The sequence below is a fragment of the Pseudophryne corroboree genome, chromosome 10, assembly GCF_028390025.1.
Source record: "Pseudophryne corroboree isolate aPseCor3 chromosome 10, aPseCor3.hap2, whole genome shotgun sequence".
Classification (NCBI taxonomy): domain Eukaryota; kingdom Metazoa; phylum Chordata; class Amphibia; order Anura; family Myobatrachidae; genus Pseudophryne; species Pseudophryne corroboree.
In genome coordinates, this window is record NC_086453.1 from 298,120,518 (window position 1) to 298,142,457 (window position 21,940).

Sequence of the window (21,940 nt, forward strand, 5' to 3'; positions counted from 1 at the left end):
TGTCCGGATTTGACGTCATACACCCACCCAGCGAACACCCAGCCACGCCTGCGTTTTTTCAGACACGCCTGCGTTTTTGCACACACTCCCTGAAAACGGTCAGTTGACACCCAGAAATGCCCCTTCCTGTCAATCTTCTTGCGGCCGCCAGTGCGACTCAAAACTTCGCTAGAACCTGTGCACAACCACAACGGGCTTTGTACCCATACGTCGCGCGTGCGCATTGCGGGGCATACGCATGTGCAGAAATACTGTTTTTTAGCCTGATCGCTGCGCTGCGAACAATGGCAGCTAGCGATCAACTCGGAATGACCCCCATAGGCCGAAGATCCGACGACAGTCTCTCACTGATATGTGCCTACGTGATGGCTCCACATTACAGCCCAGTTGCACCTTTGCAGGTGCAAGGGGACATACAGATGTGTCCTCATACATCTAGCCTCAATACGATATTTGCACGCGACATGTCTGGCGTGAGTGAAATGGAAGCTCCTGTGTAACTTTGCTAACGTCGGGCGTCTTTTTTTCTCTGAAAATGTGTCTTATTCGCTTCATTATGAGAATTAGACGCACAAGCAGACTGCTGATTAAAATTATATGCCACACCTATATTCTATGTGCAACTGCAGCTGTATCTGCAATAGAAATGCTACGTTACAGTGTTATCTGCTTGCGAAATGTTACATTACAGTGTTATCTGCATACGAAAATGCTATGTTACAGTGTTTTCCAAGAAACATACATAGCAAACATACAAACATAGCATTTTGTATTCAGATACAATTGCAGTTGCACAGAATATAGGCATGTCGCATATCAGTTTAATCAACAGGTTCTGCTTGTGCATCTTATTCTCATAGCGATGTGAATACATTTTGGGGGAAAATGCACAAAAAGACGCTCATCATTAGTCACGACTAGAAGGGCAGTTTAACGTAAGTGCAGTATCGACGATAGAGGACACACCTGTATGTTCTGCCGACAGGCGTGCGTTCAACTCCACCTCAGCCTCTACCCATATTATTTGTTTTATATATTATGAAGTGGCTACAAAAAAAAAAAAAAAAAAGCACCAGTTTTCTACCTTTTATACCCCCCCACACAGCAACTTGTGGCTTTTGTTCTATCACGGAAAACAGATGGTGTTCCGTACACATAAAATCTGCCGTCTTGGTGCATTTGTGCTTCCTGGAACTGCTTGTAAAGGCTTGGTGACCCTGTCCTACTTAGCAACAAGTGCATTTCCGATAGTAAACCTGGTCAGACGTATAATGTTCTGCACAAATCATTTACTTCAGAATCATAAATCTGAGCTTTACCCAAATCTCTGACCCGCTGTAACTCTCGCTGGGAGGCGTTTTGTGATGACATGGCCAGAAATTGTCTTGTTTTCACTATTATTACCCTACTCTATTCAGGGGCTCTCTAGTGCTTCAAATCAGGTCTGGGACAATGAATGTGAAGAAGAGATAGCTATTTTGGGCCTGAGAATGCCTGGAATCTGTAAATCGAATCATTTACACACATTTGCTAACATTACTGCAGGCTTAAGCAGCTTAAATGACAGCCAAAGGGGCGGGGCCTGCTGTAAAGTTCCTTGGATGGTTAAATGAAACATGTGAGCTGTAGGCGGCACCTAGACAATGACAGTCCATTTGTCTAGCTGCGTGGTGTGGCTCGATTAGGACATGGGAGAGTGACACTGCATATTGGGCATGCTGGGTCGCCCCGTTTCCCCCTACTCTAATAAAATCTTTAAATTCCGTGTGCATCTGCAGCTGAAGGGGCACCAAATGGGACAAAACTCCTGATACTCGGTGTATCTGGGCAATGCCATCAAATTGTCACTGAACAGATGAAAAGAATTTAATTCCAGCATTGTTAGAGACGTCACTACGGTCATTGATACAACGGTCTAGTACTCCTTAGACCACTTATGGTTGGGTGTGGTATGAATGGTAGACAGTAACTAGGTCGACAGGATCTCTAGGTCGACGGGGTCTTTAGGTCGACATTGTCTAGGTCGACAGGTCAAAAGGTCGACATGAGGGGGTTTTGTGTCGTTTTCTTTGTACAGTGACCGGGAACCCCAATTAGTGCACCACGTCCCCTTGTACAGCTCGCTTCGCTCGCCATGCTTCGGGCAAGGTACCTCACTCCGCCACCGCTGCACTCGGCACAGGTTACCGTTCCCAGTTGATGTCCACGTGGATCGTTAAGTATGAAAAGGTTAAAAAAAAGAAAAAAATCGTGAAAACCTCATGTCGACCTTTTGACCTGTCGACCTAGAACATGTCGACCTTGAAACCCTGTCGACCTAGTTACTGTCGACCAATAGTGGTCGACCTAGATAGTGTCGACCTATTTACTGTCAACCTAGAGACCGGATCCCTTATGGTTCTCCATCTCCAGCTGAAAGACCAGCATGCTGGCTGCAAGGTGAGCTGGTGTTTGTAGTGCACCAGGCGCTGACGGGCCATCTGTTTAGGGAATCTCCGTTTCATTCTGCAGGACACACAAGGCACTTTGATAAACAGGATTCACTCAGGCAGCCCAAGCCTTGCAGAACTCTGCTGGTCGGCGGCTGTCCTGAGATAATCGGACTGGCTGACGAGACTGATTATCATCGGACAGAGAGCTTGGGGTCAGTGCTGATGGGGATTGGCCTGAAAGGAGTGAACTCGCTCCTGCCAGGGGTCATGTCTCTGATACTCCACATATTGTTTTTGGAAGCCCAGTATTATTTTGATATCCTTGCCAAGCTCAGCATCATTAGACTGTATTCTGACACAGCCATTCTCTCCCACTTCCTGCTCATACTGATGCATAGGGTGTGTTTAGATCCTGACCACAAGCAAATTCCCTGGTACGCCCAGCTGCTAAAGCAAATAAGAGGGAGAGTGAATCGTCCTGCTCAGGCAGAGTTCTGCAGATTATGTCTGGAAATGCGGGTATGCTTGCTTTTATTTAAGGACTACTCTCCTACCGCTTCTTCTAAATTACCCTCTTTAACAGTGGAACACTGCCCCCCAGTGGCTACATTTGTCATGGGACATAGGGGAATACTTGATGTTGCATTTTTCCAAGCAGTAAGGAGCGTTTACCAAATGGTAAAATCACCAACTCGCAATCCTGTATGATGTGCACTGTTCCACCGAGCACATTACAAGGTGCAGCCACATGCATTCAGTGCACAAGCAAGCATCAAGATTAAGGGGTCTATTCATGAAGCAGTGAAAAGTGTGGAGAAGTGAGCCAGTGGAGAAGTTGCCCATGGCAACCAATCAGCATTGACATAACATTTATAACTCCCCCCCCCACCATCACCCCCTTCATTTGGGGAACTCTACCGGACTCCCGAAAGAATAGCCTGGCAACTTCCCCAGAAAAGTGGGCGGTACGGGGGTTGAATGATTGTAAGCTCTCACGAGCAGGGCCCTCTTCCCTCATGTGCTCATCCTTTGTCTTACTTTAATAATCTTCAACTGCACCACATCCAGCAGTCTCCTGCCACCTGTTACTTATTTCAGTGTCATCTGCTGATGTAACTATGTTCATTTACCCTGTACTTGTCCTATACTGTCATTAACTGTAATACCCCTTTCACATCGCACTAAAAACCCGGTATCGACACCGCATATTGCCGTGTCGAAACGGGTCAGTGTGCGATGTGAAAGCTCTTTTTCAGAATTAGCGGGTCGCCTGACCCGGTAATTCAACCCGGTAAAAAAGAAGGGTTTTACCGGGTTGATTACCGGGTCAGGCGCAGTGTGAATGGGAGCCGTTCCGATGCGACACGGCTCCCATTCACAGCATAGGGAGAGGCGGCGCAGGTGATGAGCTCATCTTCCAGCGCCGCCTCCACCCCTGCTGCTGCTGCTGCGCCCTCCGCTGCTATGGCAACCGACCCGGTATATTGCCGAGTCGGAAAGCCAGCAACGAAGCGCAAATGCCGAATCCCACCCGGTAAGTACACGTTTCTCTTACCGGGTAGGATCCGGCATTTGCGATCTGAATGCAGCATAAGTTGCTGTTTTCCTGTTTGATTATTTATGTACTCTGTAATTGGGCGCTGCGGAACCCTTGTGGCGCCATATAAATAAAGGATAATAATAATAATAATAATAATAATGTGGTTTATGGCGAATTGAGTAATTAGGAAATCGCCCCCCCCCCCTCCCGGTATGTTGTTTTCCACTGCTAGGGCACCCTTTACACCCTCTCCTAACACCTATTCATCTGTGCACACACCAATAGCAGTTGCGGGCGGCACCCGTTCAGCGCTGTTCCCCTATGCAGGGCAGCTGTGAATGGGACAAGCCTTCCTAGCAGCATAACAGCACCGTAATTTGGCGAAAGTAAATAAGGCATAATATCTCTGTTATTGGATTACTGGGGGCACTGTTTTATTATCTATGGATATAGGTGAATTGTGTATCTACCAAACAGTAATGTTGCAGCTCCCACTCATAATTATTAATTCAGGCAAAGAGGAAAATGTACAAAACCAGACAGAAAAGCATTGTACCCCATAGCACCAGCTGGATACCATTTTTTTCTTCTAGAAGAAAAATACCAGATTTCATATATATCCTTGAAGCATCTCTGAGCTGTGGCCATATGCTAAATCAGATATTTACTGACCAGTAGGGTCATTACGATTTACCAACAGCCGGGATGCTGGCCGACAGTATACCGACAGAAGCATCCTGGCCTTCAGTATGACGGCAGCGTGGTGAGCACAAAGGGGGGATTCAAATAATTGAAAAAGTCGGTTGGGTGTCTGTTTTTTCCTATCTAATAGACAGGAAAAAACAGACACCCAAATCTCTTTTAAAAGCAATTGAATATCCCACAAAGAGTCCTCTTGCGGGCTCGCTGCACTTGCCACAGGTTCTATTCCCACACTGGGTGTTGTGGACACTCACGAGTAGAATCGCTCCTGTGCTCCGGGATTCCAGATGTCGGCATTGTCAGCTGCTGGGATTTCAGCGTCGGTATCCTGACTGCAGGGATCCCTACAGCCGGCAAATTAACTGCATCTCGACCAGTGGGGCAGATGTATGAAACCTGGAGCCGGCATAAGGAAGTGATAAACCAGTGATAAGTGCAAGGTGATAAACGCACCAGCCAATCAGCTCCTAACTGGTAATTTACATATTGGAGCTGATTGGCTGGTGCGTTTATCACCTAGCACTTATCACTGGTTTATCACTTCCTTATGTCTTCTCCAGGTTAATACCTCTGCCCCGGTATTAGGAAAATTAGCCAATATTTTGTCTTTTATAGATTTGGTCTCCTAGAAGCCATACCACCTCTACACCACATACAGCAAATCAATATTTGCTGTCTCTGCAAATATTAAATTGCAGCTTTTCTGTTTGTTTTAAAATATACTGTAAATTTGGGCACTTGCTTTGAAGGGAGATTGTTGGGAGCTGAGAGGCTGCAGTGTACGTTAAGCTGCTGATGAAGACCCTGTGTAGATTGCTCTTACTTGCCCTGATGTTTGAAAACCAATTACATTCAGGACTGTTAGCAATTTCCACTAATAACAGTATTAGGACATGTAAGCTCTGTTTAGTATGAAAATGTACATAGTTGTAGTTCTTAGACTGTCCTCCAGGGGTCCTTATAGATCTGACTGGAAAGGAGAGGCACCTTTGCAAAGCAGGCTATTCCTTCCAAAAACTATAAAATACAGGAAAAGTCCTGCACCTGTGAATTGTTAGTAGACACAGGTAAATGATAACAACTGGCTTTTGTGTTGCGGGGGTACAGAGCCATCATTCCATCTAATACACAGAGCCAAGACAAAAGTAAAGAGTCATCATTCCATCCCTACATATTAACAAGACAGAGATGCAGCGTCATCATTTTATCCTACACAAGAAAAGTACAGAGGTGAAGAACCATCATTCTTTCCCTACATAAAGAGGTGTCCCGGCACAGCATTAGCCATGCGTACGCTCGCTCCCACTGCCCATTGAAAAAGCATAAGAGACCCACAGGAGTGACCCTACATAGGTACAGGACAGAGATGCAGAGCCATCATTCCATACATACATAATAACAGGACAGAGATGCAGAGCCATCATTCCATCCATACATAGTAACAGGACAGAGATGCAGAGCCATCATTCCATCCATACATAGTAACAGAACAGAGATGCAGAGCCATCATTCCATCCTTACATAGTTACAGGACAGAGATGCAGAGCCATCATTCCATCCATACATAGTAACAGGACAGAGATGCAGAGCCATCATTCCATCCATACATAGTAACAGGACAGAGATGCAGAGCCATCATTCTATCCATACATAGTAACAGGACAGAGATGCAGTGCCATCATTCCATCCATACATAGTAACAGGACAGAGATGCAGAGCCATCATTCCATCCATACATAGTTACAGGACAGAGATGCAGAGCCATCATTCCATCCATACATAGTAACAGGACAGAGATGCAGAGCCATCATTCCATCCATACATAGTAACAGGACAGAGATGCAGAGCCATCATTCTATCCATACATAGTAACAGGACAGAGATGCAGAGCCATCATTCCATCCATACATAGTAACAGGACAGAGATGCAGAGCCATCATTCCATCCATACATAATAACAGGACAGAGATGCAGAGCCATCATTCCATCAATACATAGTAACAGGACAGAGATGCAGAGCCATCATTCCATCCATACATAGTTACAGGACAGAGATGCAGAGCCATCATTCCATCCATACATAGTAACAGGACAGAGATGCAGAGCCATCATTCCATCCATACATAGTAACAGGGCAGAGATGCAGAGTCATCATTCTATCCATACATAATAACAGGGCAGAGATGCAGAGCCATCATTCTATCCATACATAATAACAGGGCAGAGATGCAGAGCCATCCCTTCTATCCATACATAATAACAGGGCAGAGATGCAGAGCCATCATTCTATCCATACATAATAACAGGGCAGAGATGCAGAACCATCCCTTCTATCCATACATAATAACAGGGCAGAGATGCAGAGTCATCATTCTATCCATACATAATAACAGGGCAGAGATGCAGAGCCATCATTCTATCCATACATAATAACAGGGCAGAGATGCAGAGCCATCATTCTATCCATACATAATAACAGGGCAGAGATGCAGAGCCATCCCTTCTATCCATACATAATAACAGGGCAGAGATGCAGAGCCATCATTCTATCCATACATAATAACAGGGCAGAGATGCAGAGCTATCCCTTCTATCCATACATAATAACAGGGCAGAGATGCAGAGCCATCATTCTATCCATACATAATAACAGGGCAGAGATGCAGAGCCATCCCTTCTATCCATACATAATAACAGGGCAGAGATGCAGAGCCATCATTCCATCCCATACACAGAAAGAGAACAGAAGTGTGGGATGGAATGATAGCCTGCACGTCTGTCCTGTTTCTGTGTATGGGATGTAATGACGGCCCCACATGTCTGTCCTATTTTTGTGTATGGGATGGAATGACGGCCCCACATGTCTGTCCTATTTCTGTGTATGGGATGTAATGACGGCCCCACATGTCTGTCCTGTTTCTGTGTATGGGATGTTATGACGGCCCCACATGTCTGTCCTGTTTCTGTGTGTGGGATGTAATGACTGCCCCACATGTCTGTCCTGTTTCTGTGTGTGGGATGTAATGACGGCCCCACATGTCTGTCCTGTTTCTGTGTGTGGGATGTAATGACGGTCCGGGTCCCACATGTCTGTCCTATTTCTGTGTATGGAATGTAATGACGGCCCCACATGTCTGTACTATTTCTGTGTATGGGATGTAATGACAGTCCCACATGTCTGTCCTGTTTCTGTGTATGGGATGGAATGACGGTCCCACACATACTGTACAGCATAACCTGTTTCTATGTATAGAATGAAATGACGGTCCCACACGTATGACTTGTTTCAGTGTATGGGATGGAATGACGGTCCCACACGTATGATCTATTATGTACACATGGAACTGTTTGGTTTGCTTAGGAGTATCTTGATTACTAGTTTTTCATTAGACATGGGAGTGTTGCTAATATTATAACGTGGGGGGTGTATATCTCATGTTGCCCACCGCAAACTCTTTAGGTGGTCTGACAGGGCAAAACTGTTGATACATTCGCTGGTAACAATGTTTCTTATATCTCATCTTTGATATCCTCATGTAATGAATCATTCCTCTCTTTATTCCCCTTGCGTCCTGTAGAGAGAAGAGGGCTGCGGGGCTGAAGATTACGAAGAAGAAAACCAGGAGAAGGCACACAGATGTAAGAGCAAATGTCATCTTTCTGTAACAATGAAAGTATCCCTTTACACGCGCGTACTGAGTGCGTAATCCCTATTTCCTCCCCAGCGGCAGGCCTGCAGCTGGAACCTAATTGAAACAAAACGTCAGTTTCTGTCAGATGGAGAATAGATCATCTGATTGCCTCAGTTATTGTGTGTGCAGATCTACATGCGATCAGTAGCCTGTGGTTAATCTACAACATTGTATTAATCTGAATTTAAATTGATTTATTTTTGCTTTGACATTTGTTTTCAACGCAAATAAAAAAATCAAGTGGGGGCAAATTTTGCAGTCTGTCTTGCAGTTTAAAAAGAAAGACCCGTAACAGGAATGAGAGTATTTGAATTTACAGATGTGTCCTCATACACTATTGCTGAAGACGCATCAAACATCCTTTCTTGGCTCGGCGCACCATGACTCGCGCTGAGCATCTTTTTTCACGCGACTTGCATCTTGCGCTGATTAATTTGATAAGTATATCAGGGTGGGGTGGGGCATATGTATCAAAAGTTTGAAGAGCGATAAAGTTCAAGCCAATCAGCTCTTAACTGCCTTGTTACAGAATATGGGGCATATGTATTAACCTGGAGAAGGCATAAGGAAGTGATAAACCAGTGATATGTGTAAGGTGATAAAGGCACCAGCCAATCAGATCCTAACTGTTAATTTGCATATTGGGGCTGATTGGCTGGTGCCTTTATCACCTTGCACATATCACTGGTTTATCACTTCCTTATTTATGCCTTCTCCAGGTTAATACATCTGCCCCTATGTTTGAAAAACGACAGGAGCTCATTGGCTGGTACTTTATCTTTCTCCACTTTGTCACTCTCCAAGCTTTTGGGCATCTGTGGTCGTTATTTATGGCATTTAACGGCCTTGTTAATGTAGTTCAAACTAATGAAGGGAAGAGGGACGGTCTGTGCTTTGTTCAGAGTCAAAGTAAGTAAGGCGGTTGTAAGAAAAATAAATCAACATGTTTAGTAAAATTTGCAGCGAGCTAAATGAAAGTTACACAAGGTGGAGACAGGTCTCTTGTTGCCTGTGACACTGGTATAGATTTATGTAAGAGGTGTTGACAGTTGGCCCACAGAAAATGTGTGTTTTTTTGGGACACAGGTCAATCATTACTTATGAAACAAAGATATTCAGACATAAAGATGTGAGGAGCAATTATGAAAAGAAAACACTTTCCAAAATAGGTGATTTCAGGAATGCAGCAGTCAAGATGCAACTAGTATAGCATCAGCCGGGGACTGTCTTGTTCTGGAGAAATTCTTTCAGATAGATTGATGTGGCCTGTGAGAGACATCTAATAAAGAATGTTTATGCACAGAATCTTCCCTCTACCCCCATGTGGCGTTACTGACCTGACCACACCTGCTTCTACATGTCCCCTTGATCTACTGGTCTGCATAACTTGTGTCACGGTTCACTGCAAGTTTTGTATAATGGAAAGGTTAATGGCGATCAAAACACAAACGAAAGGTAGTATGAGAGATTAATACCTCACAACTGAGGTGTGGGAGAATTGGGGGAGGAGGGCTTTTCCAAACCCCCTTCAACAAACCAGTTATGTAGGTTTGTTGGGAATGAGTAATCCATCCTGAATACTACTTAGGCTATTATCGCCGTTAAAATTCATATTGAAATGTTAGTGACTTGGGGGCTGACGACAGAAGTGACAAGTGTCCAGAGAGCCACGTCTCTTCCACTGACTTAAATGAGGATTAGATTGGACCTCTGTTACCTATTTCATATAGTTAGTAGGGCTGAAATAAAGGCACAGGTTCAATGGATTCAACTTTTTATCAATTCTAATTTCAGTCATCTGGAGGAGGACAAAACAAAGACCCCAGAAAACATTTGTCTTGACCCCAAAAATGGAAATCTGTTAAATGCTGTTAATTCTGATCACCCCCTATGAAGTCTTCTATTAATTATAGATAGAGATACGTTTCTTATAAGAAAGGCAGACATTTGTACAATCTATTAGTTAATTTCTCATTAGTTTATCTCATGTGGTAAGGAAATCCACATCAGCAATCCCACATAGGTTTTTTTATATTCTTTAAATTGCAGTATCAGTGCATTTTAAGCATGTACATTAATTTATTATTTTAGTGATCCTCGTGCAAATCATTATTTCCAAAATGTTTCTGGAGGGAAACAAGTATGGCTGTCAGACTAAGGCTCCCAGCTCTTAGCATTTCAGAGAGAGGATGTCACAGTGAATCAAAATTTAGCACTGTGGCACGCCAATGTGTTGCATTTATAAGTACCTTTAATGTTGTATCATACATATTAACAAAAGCCTCCACTCTATGGGGATGCATGGGGGCTAGGCCACAACAATGCAATTGGCCATGAAGTGAGCGGGTTACCAGAGGCTGATCTGCTTTCCCTGGAATTCAGGAGTTTCATGGACAGTTATACAGGAGTGTAAGGAAGGATGTCTTTTATGTTCCAGCCAATTCTCTACCTATGTGCTTACTAATCACACTAGACCTAGTACCAATTGTACTAGACTTAGTACCAATCGCACTAGACCTAGTGCCAATCGCATTAGACCTAGACCTAAATCCCACTAGACCTAGTCCTAATCACACTAGACCTAGTGCTAATCATTTTAGACCTAGTCTTAATCCCACTAGAGTTAGTCCTAATCCCACTAGACCAAGTACTAATCCCACTAGACCTAGTACTAATCCCACTAGACATTGTCCTAATCACACTAGACCTAGTGCTAATCCTACTAGACCTAGTGCTAATCCTACTAGACCTAGATCTAATCACACTAGACCTAGTCCTAATCCCACTAGACCTAGTGCTAATCCCAGTAGACCAAGTACTAATCCCACTAGACCTAGTGCTAATCACACTAGACCTAGTCCTAATCATTTTAGACCTAGTCTTAATCCCACTAGAGTTAGTCCTAATCCCACTAGACCTAGTACAAATCCCACTAGACCTAGTACTAATCCCACTAGACATTGTCCTAATCACACTAGACCTAGTGCTAATCCTACTAGACCTAGTGCTAATCCTATTAGACCTAGATCTAATCACACTAGACCTAGTCCTAATCCCACTAGACCTAGTGCTAATCCCAGTAGACCAAGTACTAATCCCACTAGACCTAGTGCTAATCCCACTAGACCTAGTCCTAATCATTTTAGACCTAGTCTTAATCCCACTAGAGTTAGTCCTAATCCCACTAGAACTAGTACTAATCCCACTAGACCTAGTACTAATCCCACTAGACATTGTCCTAATCACACTAGACCTAGTGCTAATCCTACTAGACCTAGTGCTAATCCTATTAGACCTAGATCTAATCACACTAGACCTAGTCCTAATCCCACTAGACCTAGTGCTAATCCCAGTAGACCAAGTACTAATCCCACTAGACCTAGTGCTAATCCCACTAGACCTAGTCCTAATCCCACTAGACCTAGTGCTAATCCCAGTAGACCAAATTCTAACCCCACTAGACCTAGTGCTAATCCCACTAGACCTAGTTCTAATCCCACTAGACCTAGTCCTAATCCCACTAGACCTAGTTCTAATCCCAGTAGACCAAGTACTAATCACACTAGACCTAGTCCTAATCACACTAGACCTAGTCCTAATCACACTAGACCTAGTCCTAATCACACTAGACCTATTACTAATCACATTAGACCTAGTACTAATCACTAGTTCATTAGTTCCAAAATAATCCCTCTACTACGTGAATGTCTGCACTGCACATGGCTCTAAATCACGCCCTTCATTTGAGTCTCTATGTTTGACATTGCTCAGTTATATGAATCATGAGAACTTTAGCTATTGCTTGGGTATACAGGATGGTATATCCCACTGTAGGTTGTTTGAACAGCTACAAGATAAATTAAAACAAACGTATTCACTGTTAGCAAACTATTGTTAGTCTGAAGGTTGTTGCAATATCGTGTCAATATCTCCTAAAAAACAGACATAAATTATCCTCGGAATGTGGTGACTCAGTGTCCGAGGTTTCATCATCGCTGCAAGTTATTTCCTCCTGGAACCTGCCTGAAGGTGCAAAAGCAAGTTCTAGATTTTTTTTTTTTTTTAATAAATGAAGGTATCTCTGTGAATTGAGATTAATACACAGATGTGTACTCATACATTATTGCTGCAGTTGCACCAAACAGCCCCTCTCGGCGTGCCATGTCTCGTGAGACTGCTAGCATTGGGCGTCTTTTTGATGAATATGTGTCGCATCGCAATTTATCAGCACAGTCTCCCTGTGCGTCCAAGTAGCATTGCATTGTGACTAAGACACATTCTCGACATAAAAAGATGCCCAACGCTAGCAGAGTTACACGGGACTTGGCGACTTGCTCACGTCAGGCATATCACACTGCGTGGCGTATTGAGGCTAGATACATGAGGACACATATGTAAGGTAGCTACAGTGTTTTGCATATTAGTCAGTGCATATTAGTCAGTGACTTGCTCACGCCAGGCATATCACACTGCGTGGTGTATTGAGGCTAGATGCATGAAGACACATATGTAAAGTAGCTACAGTGTTTTGCATATTAGTCAGTGATACAGTAATGCAATGAAGAAACTCTGTCCTCACAACATCAGGGAGTGAAGACTCACAGCCAGAAAACCAGGCGCCGGCACTTTTTGCGGCAGGTACAGTTCTGTTCAAACGTTTGCTAGCCCCTGGTGAAGTCATATATTGCACTGAATCTCTAATACCTCTTTCACACCGCCGCTTCGACTTGGGCTATTACTGGATTAACCTAGGTTATGGCTCGGTGTGAAAGGGTTTCCAAAAAAACTCCAGGTCCAGTGACCTGAAAATCCATCCCGGGTACCTTGCAGTGTTGGTTTCGGGAAGGATCTGACTTACAGGGCAGTGTGAATAAGTAACCCGGATTATCTGACCTGGGTCCCGTTCAAACCCTATGGAGAGCCGGCTCACCAGCGCTTGGAGATGATGTAATCTCCAAGTGCGGGCAGAGGAGAAGTCCAGGGAATATCCCGGGTCCTGTGGTGTGAACGGGTTTCAAGCCGCTGTGCCAAGGCTTGAAACCCGTGTTCAGTGACCCAGACTAGACCTGGGATATTGGTATGAAAGGGGTATCACAACATTTGCAGGGTGCAACCTTACACTTCTGCACACATAAATGCACAATTACTATTTCTTTGCTGAAATTAAAAGACTAAAGAAAATGTCATTGACTTGATTGACTCAGGAGGACTTAAACTAAGGCAATTCCTGAGTTGAATGAATACTCTACCCTTCTAATCTCTCAGAATGCTGTGGCAAGGGCCAACAACTATGGGCTCCTCTAAGCAGCTGTTGAAGGAATTAAGTATACAGATAATTGGCAGTTACCAAGCAGGAAAGGGCTATAAAGAGATATATACATACTTGGAATTCCCATTGTCAGAAATACAATTTACAAATTGAAGTAAAGGGAATCTGGAAGACCCAGAACATCTCAGCTAGAGTGGCTTATAAATGGGCAGATATGTAGAGTAGAAGCTACCGATCACTGAACGGTTTGGGTGATGCTGTCCACAGGTGACTAGTATTGCTTCTACATGTTATTCTCTAGAGCAGTGATGGCTAACCTTGACACTCCAGCTGTTGTTGAACTACACATCCCAGCATGCCCTGCTACAGTTTTGCTATTTGGCCATGCTAAAACGGATGCAGGGCATGCTGGGATGTGTAGTTCAACAACAGCTGGAGTGTCAAGATTAGCCATCACTGCTATAGAGTGTACTTGGTAAATGCAAGCTAGAAGCTGAAGGACGCTGTGGGCAACTTCTGCACTTGTCAACTTCTCCACTGTTTAGAATGTTTGATACATTCCCTCCCAGAATTACTAAAACAAAAATGATCTGCATTATAGTTATCATAAGGTGACCTTTCCTGTAGCCCCAAATGGAGCCGATTTTAAGTGGAACAGCTCAGATGTGAGGACTCCATCCCACCCTCCCTTCTGCGGCATGTCTGCTATACAAAGCTCCAGACCGGACACAGATGGGACATGTTGGGAGGTATGCCGATGGACCTCTGAAGAACACGGCACCTTTGACATGGAGTGATTCTGTTTTGGGGCTGTGTAACAGCCACTTGCACAGAAAATATTGGGGCAGATGTATTAACCTGGAGAAGGGTTAAAGAAGTGATAAAGCAGTGATAAGCGCAAGGTGATAACACACCAGACAATCATTGCGGATTTGAAAAATGACGGGATCTGACTGGCTGGTGCGTTATCACCTTACACACTGGTTTATCGCTTCTTTATCCATTCTCCAGGCATAATATATCTGCCCCATTGTCCGGTGGGAGCAAGAATGGATCATCTAAGTATTCATATATCTTGAAAGCTTAAGTCCCAGAGTCCGTTGAGAAACTGAAGCTGAAAGCATGGATTTCCACAAGAAAATTGTGCAAACCATAACGTGAATTTACCATGGTTGACATGCTGCAGCTATTGGGGGAGGAGCCCCCGGAGCTCCCATTTTGTAGGCATGGCAAGCCCAGGGTCAGTCTGCGTTGTCGGCAGAGGGGTTCCGATGGCCAGTCTGAGTAATGCTGGGTACACACTGGTAGATATATCTACAGATCAATGTGTCAGATTGTGTTTGGTCTGTGTCCCCGGAGGGGGCGCTAGTGGGTCAGTGGAGGTGGAAGGAAGGAAACGAGGAGGTTGAATAACGTTCCTGCGCATGAGCGCAATGGTATTTTTATTAGGCAAATGATATAACAGTTATTGCAGCAGAAATAATAATAACAGGTGGAAAAAAGTCAATCACTCAGTAATGGAACTGAAAGTCTATGGCAAATGAATGATAAGTGAAATTGAGAAATAATATCCAGGAATATAAATCAGAAGAACAAATGTCATATGGAATGGTTCTGGCTTGGAAACCAGTGCAGGGTTAAAAATAGGAAACTAAGGCAGTAGATGGAATGGCAAACCTGAGCATAAGCAGGAGACTTACTCACAGTGCAGGTGATGGGCACTGGCAGCAGCAAGCTGTGTCACAGGTGGAGGAATGAACGCACCTGGAGTTAGTCTTCAACTGCAGGCTGAAGCACACAAGGTGGTGATTAGTGTGAAGCCTTATGCAGGTTGCAGGTATTGCTGAGCCTTGAAGTTCCACGGAAGATAGCAGAGTGACCAGGAGTATAACGTTCTTAACAGAGAACCAGGAACTCAGGAGAGACAGGAACCGATCCTTTCGTGTAGGTCGCAGATAGACACAAAGTCCAGGATGCCTGTGAGCTGTAACTGTAGCCTCCTATATACCCCATGGTACGCAGGGATTGGATGAGTGCAGGAAAGGTGGGTGCGGCCACGCACCGGATTGGCCGCAGCATACAGACTATTGCAGACTGTCATGGCGGCGCCCACGCCGCGGCCCAGCGGGGACGCGGCGCACTACACGCCCGCTACACCAGCAGTGCCCCCAGGATCCAGATGATACCCCATGGCAGGGGCATAGGTGACAGGTGACCGCAGGGAGCCAGGACGGAGTCCGCAGCGGCGGACGGAAGTCAGCCTGGTAAGTCGATTCCTGACAGTACCCCCTCCTTTAGGGGTGGACACCGAACACCCATGTGGTTTGGAGGGATGAGTGCTGTGGAAAACACGGACCAACCTAGGAGCATGGACATCAGAAGAGTTCACCCAGCTTCTCTCCTCTGGGCCATAACCGCACCAATCGACCAGGTACTGGAGACGTCCATACCGGCAACGGGAGTCCAGAATCTTGTTGATCTCAAATTCCACGCCCCGCTGAGTTCGGATCTTGGGACCTGCTGGAAGAGTATTCTGAAAGCGGTTTAGAACTAGAGGTCTGAGGAGAGAAATGTGAAAGGCGTTAGGTATACGTAGTGAAGATGGCAATTTCAACTTGTAAGCCACTGGGTTGATGACACTCTCAATAGGGTAAGGACCAATGAAGCGTGGTGCAAACTTCATGGAAGGAACCCTGAGACGAAGGTTGCGGGTGGATAACCAAACTCGATCCCCAGGTTTCAAATGGGGAACCGCACGTCTCTTGCGGTCGGCAAAGATCTTATATCGACTGGAGGCTTTTTTGAGGGAAACGTGAATCTTTTTCCAAATGACTGAAAACTGAGTTAGGGCAGAAGTGGCAGCCGGAACATCCATGTGAGGGAGCTCTTGGAATTCAGGTACACGGGGATGTTGCCCATAAACTGCAAAGAATGGTGTCGTGTCAGTGGCAGTATGATATCGGAAGTTATGGGCAAACTCGGCCCACGGGAGCAGATTAAACCAATCATCCTGGGAAGATGACACATATAACCTTAGGAAAGTCTCAAGTTCTTGATTGACTCTCTCTGTCTGCCCATTCGTCTGAGGATGGTATGATGACGAGAACTTTAATTTTACCTGCATGGCAGAACAGAGGGCCCTCCAAAACCTCGCTACAAACTGTACCCCCCGATCAGATATTATTTCAGAGGGTAAACCATGTAAGCGGAAAATCTCCTGTATGAAGATTTGGGCAAGTTTTGGGGCAGAAGGGAGACCCTGGAGAGGAACGAAATGAGCCATCTTGGTGAATCTGTCCACTACAACCCAAATGGTATTATGTCCCTGGGAAGATGGAAGGTCAGTGATGAAATCCATGGACAGATGAGACCAAGGACGACTAGGGACAGACAAGGGTTGTAACTGACCTGCTGGCGACTGACGAGGAGTCTTGTGCTGCACACATTTAGGACAGGATGCCACGAAATCCTGGATGTCCATTTTCATCTTTGGCCACCAATATGATGCGGAAAGAAACTTGAATGTCTTCAGGACACCAGGATGACCAGTGAACTTGGACTGATGGGCCCAAGATATCAACTTGGGACGGAGCTCTGAGGAAACAAAAGTCTTACCAGGAGGAGGAGCCGGGGAGACTTGAGAGGCAGCGAAAACCACGGGACTCAGGATGGAATGTGGCACAGTGTCAGATGTTCCTTCTTCAGATTCCATGGATCGGGATAATGCATCGGCTTTCACATTCTGTGAACCTGGGCGGAAATGAAGCTTGAAATTAAAACGTGAGAAAAACATAGCCCACCTGGACTGGCGAGGGTTAAGGCACTGAGCTGCTTTTAAGTAAAGCAAGTTCTTATGATCCGTAAAGATGTTAAACGGATGTTTGGCCCCTTCTAGGAGATATCTCCATTCCTCGAGAGCCAGCTTGATTGCCAGTAACTCTTGATCTCCCACGGAGTAATTAGCTTCTGCAGGAAGAAACTTGCGAGAATAGAATCCACACGGGTGGACTTTCCCATCAGATCCCTTCTGAGAGAGAACAGCACCAACCCCAACTGTAGAGGCGTCTACCTCCAACTCGAACGGTCTGTCGACATCTGGCTGTGACAGCACTGGAGCAGACATAAAGGCTAGCTTGATTTTCCGGAAGGCTGCCAAGGCTTCTTCTGACCAGTTGGAATGATCTGCCCCTTTCCGAGTCAGGTTGGTAATTGGAGCGATGAGAGTGGAGAATCCTCGAATAAATTTTCTATAGTAGTTGGCGAAACCCAGGAACCGCTGGATAGCTTTGAGGGAAGTTGGAATGGACCAGTTGGCAATGGCTTCCACTTTCGTCGGGTCCATCTGAAGATCCGATCCGGAGATTATATAACCCAGGAAGGGTATAGAGGGAACTTCAAAGGTGCATTTAGATAGTTTCCCATAGAGACGGTTCTCACGAAGACGTCGGAGAACTTCACAGACTTGTAGGCGATGAGATGGAAGGTCTTGAGAAAAGATAAGAATATCATCTAAGTAGACAACGAGGTATTTATACAGCACATCTCGAAAAATTTCATTCACAAAGTGTTGGAATACCGCTGGAGCATTACTCAACCCAAATGGCATTACCAGATATTCATAATGGCCATCTCGAGTGTTGAAAGCTGTTTTCCACTCGTCACCACTCCGGATTCTGATGAGATTATAGGCACCGCGGAGATCTAACTTGGTGAAGATGCGGGCCCCCTTAACTCTATCAAAAAGTTCGGTAATGAGTGGCAAAGGATAACTATTCTTGATGGTAATGTCATTGAGACCCCGATAATCAATGCATGGACGCAGTCCTCCATCCTTCTTTTTGACAAAGAAGAAACCTGCACCAGCGGGTGATGATGACGGACGGATGAATCCTTTCTGGAGATTCTCTCTAATGTATTTACTCATCGCCTCTGTTTCAGGAACAGACAAAGGGTAGGTGCGCCCCCTAGGTGGCTTCTTGTCAGGAAGAAGATCGATGGGACAATCCCATTCCCTATGGGGCGGCAGAATATCAGCAGCCTTTTCACAGAAGACGTCTGCGAAGTCTTGATAAACTGCTGGAAGATCTGGCTGTGACTTTACTTCGGTTGATTTAAAGGGACACACTTGGGCTAGGCAGGTTTGGTGACACTGTGAACCCCATGAGGTAAGCTGCAACGTTGTCCAGTTGAACTGTGGGTTATGTAGCTGGAGCCAAGGCATGCCCAAGACAATCTCCTGGGTAGCCTGAGGAATGACCAGGAACTTGATCAGTTCTGAGTGAAGAAATCCAACTCCCAGAACCACTGGGGTAGTTTGATGTGAAATATTCCCCTTAGAGATTCTACTACCATCCACAGCAGTAATGTATACAGGACAGGAAAGTTCACAGGTAGACAGACGAAATTTATCTACAGCAGCTTGGGTAATAAAATTTCCTGCAGCACCGCAGTCCACTAATGCTGACGCAGACTGGAGCCCAACGGAAGTTTCTAGCGTCACTGGAAGAATGAGATCTTGTTGAGAAGGAGCTTGACTGAGAGATCCTAACTTGACTCCTCCCTTACAAGTCAGGATCTGGCGTTTCCCGAACGCATCGTGCAGGAATTAATTTGATGGCCCGCAGCAGCACAGTACAGGCAGAGCCTCTCCCGTATTCTTCTTGCCCGCTCTTCAGGAGATAGGCGGGACCTATTAATCTGCATAGGCTCGTCAGAAGAGGGAGACTGGAACTGTACAGGAGGTATGAACCTTGGTCTGCGAGACTCACTTCGAGCGCGTTCATTATTGCGTTCGCGGATGCGAGAGTCCAGCTTAATACATAGGGAGATCAAATCAGGCAGTTGAACAGGAATGTCACGGGTTGTCAGTTCATCCTTGATCCGCTCCGAAAGTCCGTGCCAGAAGGCTGCTACCAGAGCTTGGTTGTTCCACTGGACCTCTGCAGCCAACGTCTGGAACTGGATGACATATTGTCCCATGCTTCGGTTACCTTGACGTAGCTGGATCAGGTCTGCTGAAGCTGATGTAGCACGACCAGGTTCGTCAAAGATTCGTCTAAAGGTTGACACGAAGTCTGAGTAGTTGTTGATCAGAGGATCGGCACGTTCCCACAAAGGAGACACCCAACTCAGAGCGGAACCAGAGAGCAAGGAAATAATGTAGGCAACCTTGGACCTTGGTGTAGGAAAGTTATGTGGCAATAACTCAAATTGTATTTCACACTGATTGAGAAAGCCACGGCATAGTTTAGGACTGCCATCATATTTGCTCGGCACGGGCAGGTGCAGACGTGACACTGGAGCTGAAGCAGCTGACGTAGAAGAATTTATAGCACTGGCAGGTGCTGGAGTAACTGGAACAGGAGATGAGAGTACACTCGGCAGGGATTGCTGCAGTGTATCCAAACGGGAGGACATCCCTTGCAGGAAGTGAAGCATCTGCTGCTGCGCAACCTCTTGACCATCCAGACGGGAGACCAGATCTTGCAAGGCCTCTGACCCCACACTCCGACCACCATCCGGGTCCATCGATCCTGGACTTACTGTCAGATTGTGTTTGGTCTGTGTCCCCGGAGGGGGCGCTAGTGGGTCAGTGGAGGTGGAAGGAAGGAAACGAGGAGGTTGAATAACGTTCCTGCGCATGAGCGCAATGGTATTTTTATTAGGCAAATGATATAACAGTTATTGCAGCAGAAATAATAATAACAGGTGGAAAAAAGTCAATCACTCAGTAATGGAACTGAAAGTCTATGGCAAATGAATGATAAGTGAAATTGAGAAATAATATCCAGGAATATAAATCAGAAGAACAAATGTCATATGGAATGGTTCTGGCTTGGAAACCAGTGCAGGGTTAAAAATAGGAAACTAAGGCAGTAGATGGAATGGCAAACCTGAGCATAAGCAGGAGACTTACTCACAGTGCAGGTGATGGGCACTGGCAGCAGCAAGCTGTGTCACAGGTGGAGGAATGAACGCACCTGGAGTTAGTCTTCAACTGCAGGCTGAAGCACACAAGGTGGTGATTAGTGTGAAGCCTTATGCAGGTTGCAGGTATTGCTGAGCCTTGAAGTTCCACGGAAGATAGCAGAGTGACCAGGAGTATAACGTTCTTAACAGAGAACCAGGAACTCAGGAGAGACAGGAACCGATCCTTTCGTGTAGGTCGCAGATAGACACAAAGTCCAGGATGCCTGTGAGCTGTAACTGTAGCCTCCTATATACCCCATGGTACGCAGGGATTGGATGAGTGCAGGAAAGGTGGGTGCGGCCACGCACCGGATTGGCCGCAGCATACAGACTATTGCAGACTGTCATGGCGGCGCCCACGCCGCGGCCCAGCGGGGACGCGGCGCACTACACGCCCGCTACACCAGCAGTGCCCCCAGGATCCAGATGATACCCCATGGCAGGGGCATAGGTGACAGGTGACCGCAGGGAGCCAGGACGGAGTCCGCAGCGGCGGACGGAAGTCAGCCTGGTAAGTCGATTCCTGACACAATGGATCTTCAGATATATCTATAGCCGGATCGGGCAGTGTGTTGTGCATACACACTGCCCGATCCATTGTGACTAACGTCACAAACTGGGCGGGCATTTACATGCGACCGCCTAGTTGAGCCGTCAATTACCGCCGGCTGCTGCAGGATGGGTACCGGCAGTCAGCTGACCGGCCGCACTCACACAATGATGAACCAATACTGTGTATCTGTAGATATATTGGTCATCATGTGTGCTGTAGGGCCGACGTGATATGTCTGTGAATGACGGCGTTCATAGACATATAGTTTGTACACACTGGCCGATGGGCATGATATATTTTGGCTGTTTAATAGAACGTCCGATATATCGGCCAGTGTGTACCCAGCTTAAGCTATGGCTTAAGCAGACTGGCCGTAGGCTGCACAATGGTTACAGTGGTGATCTGATGCTGTGTGTTTGGACTCCTGCAGCATTAGAATATTTGTGGTACAGTATTACACAGCTACTTCCCTGCAATACCAACCAGAACAGAATCAGTTCCTTTTAGCAATGCTTACATCACATGGCTGCACTATGTTTTGTATGGATATCTGACCCACATGCCTACTTATATTTTATATTCCATATATCAGTGGTGTTAGTGTTACAAGTAATATAACCAGGTGGGATATAGTGTATTCATCCTACACAGCCAGAATGTTCCATGATCACTCGCCTGGGTCATAACAGGTCAAATCAATAGCAAGAGCGGTCATTCTGAAGGTGCATACACACTAGGCGATAATAGTAAATTACGTTGCTCATTTTGCCCTTCCCGAGCGAC

General features: G+C 45.6%; 1 protein-coding gene across 5 annotated transcripts in view; it reads left to right on the forward strand.

The window, feature by feature from the left end:
• Positions 1–21,940, forward strand: part of PLEKHG5 (pleckstrin homology and RhoGEF domain containing G5) — a 691,870-nt gene that overhangs the window by 474,328 nt on the left and 195,602 nt on the right. For all 5 annotated transcript variants that reach the window (XM_063943408.1, XM_063943407.1, XM_063943410.1 and 2 more), the window contains one exon: positions 8,253–8,313. In XM_063943408.1, coding sequence (XP_063799478.1) covers positions 8,253–8,313 — 61 coding nt within the window. The remainder of the gene's footprint in view (positions 1–8,252; positions 8,314–21,940) is intronic.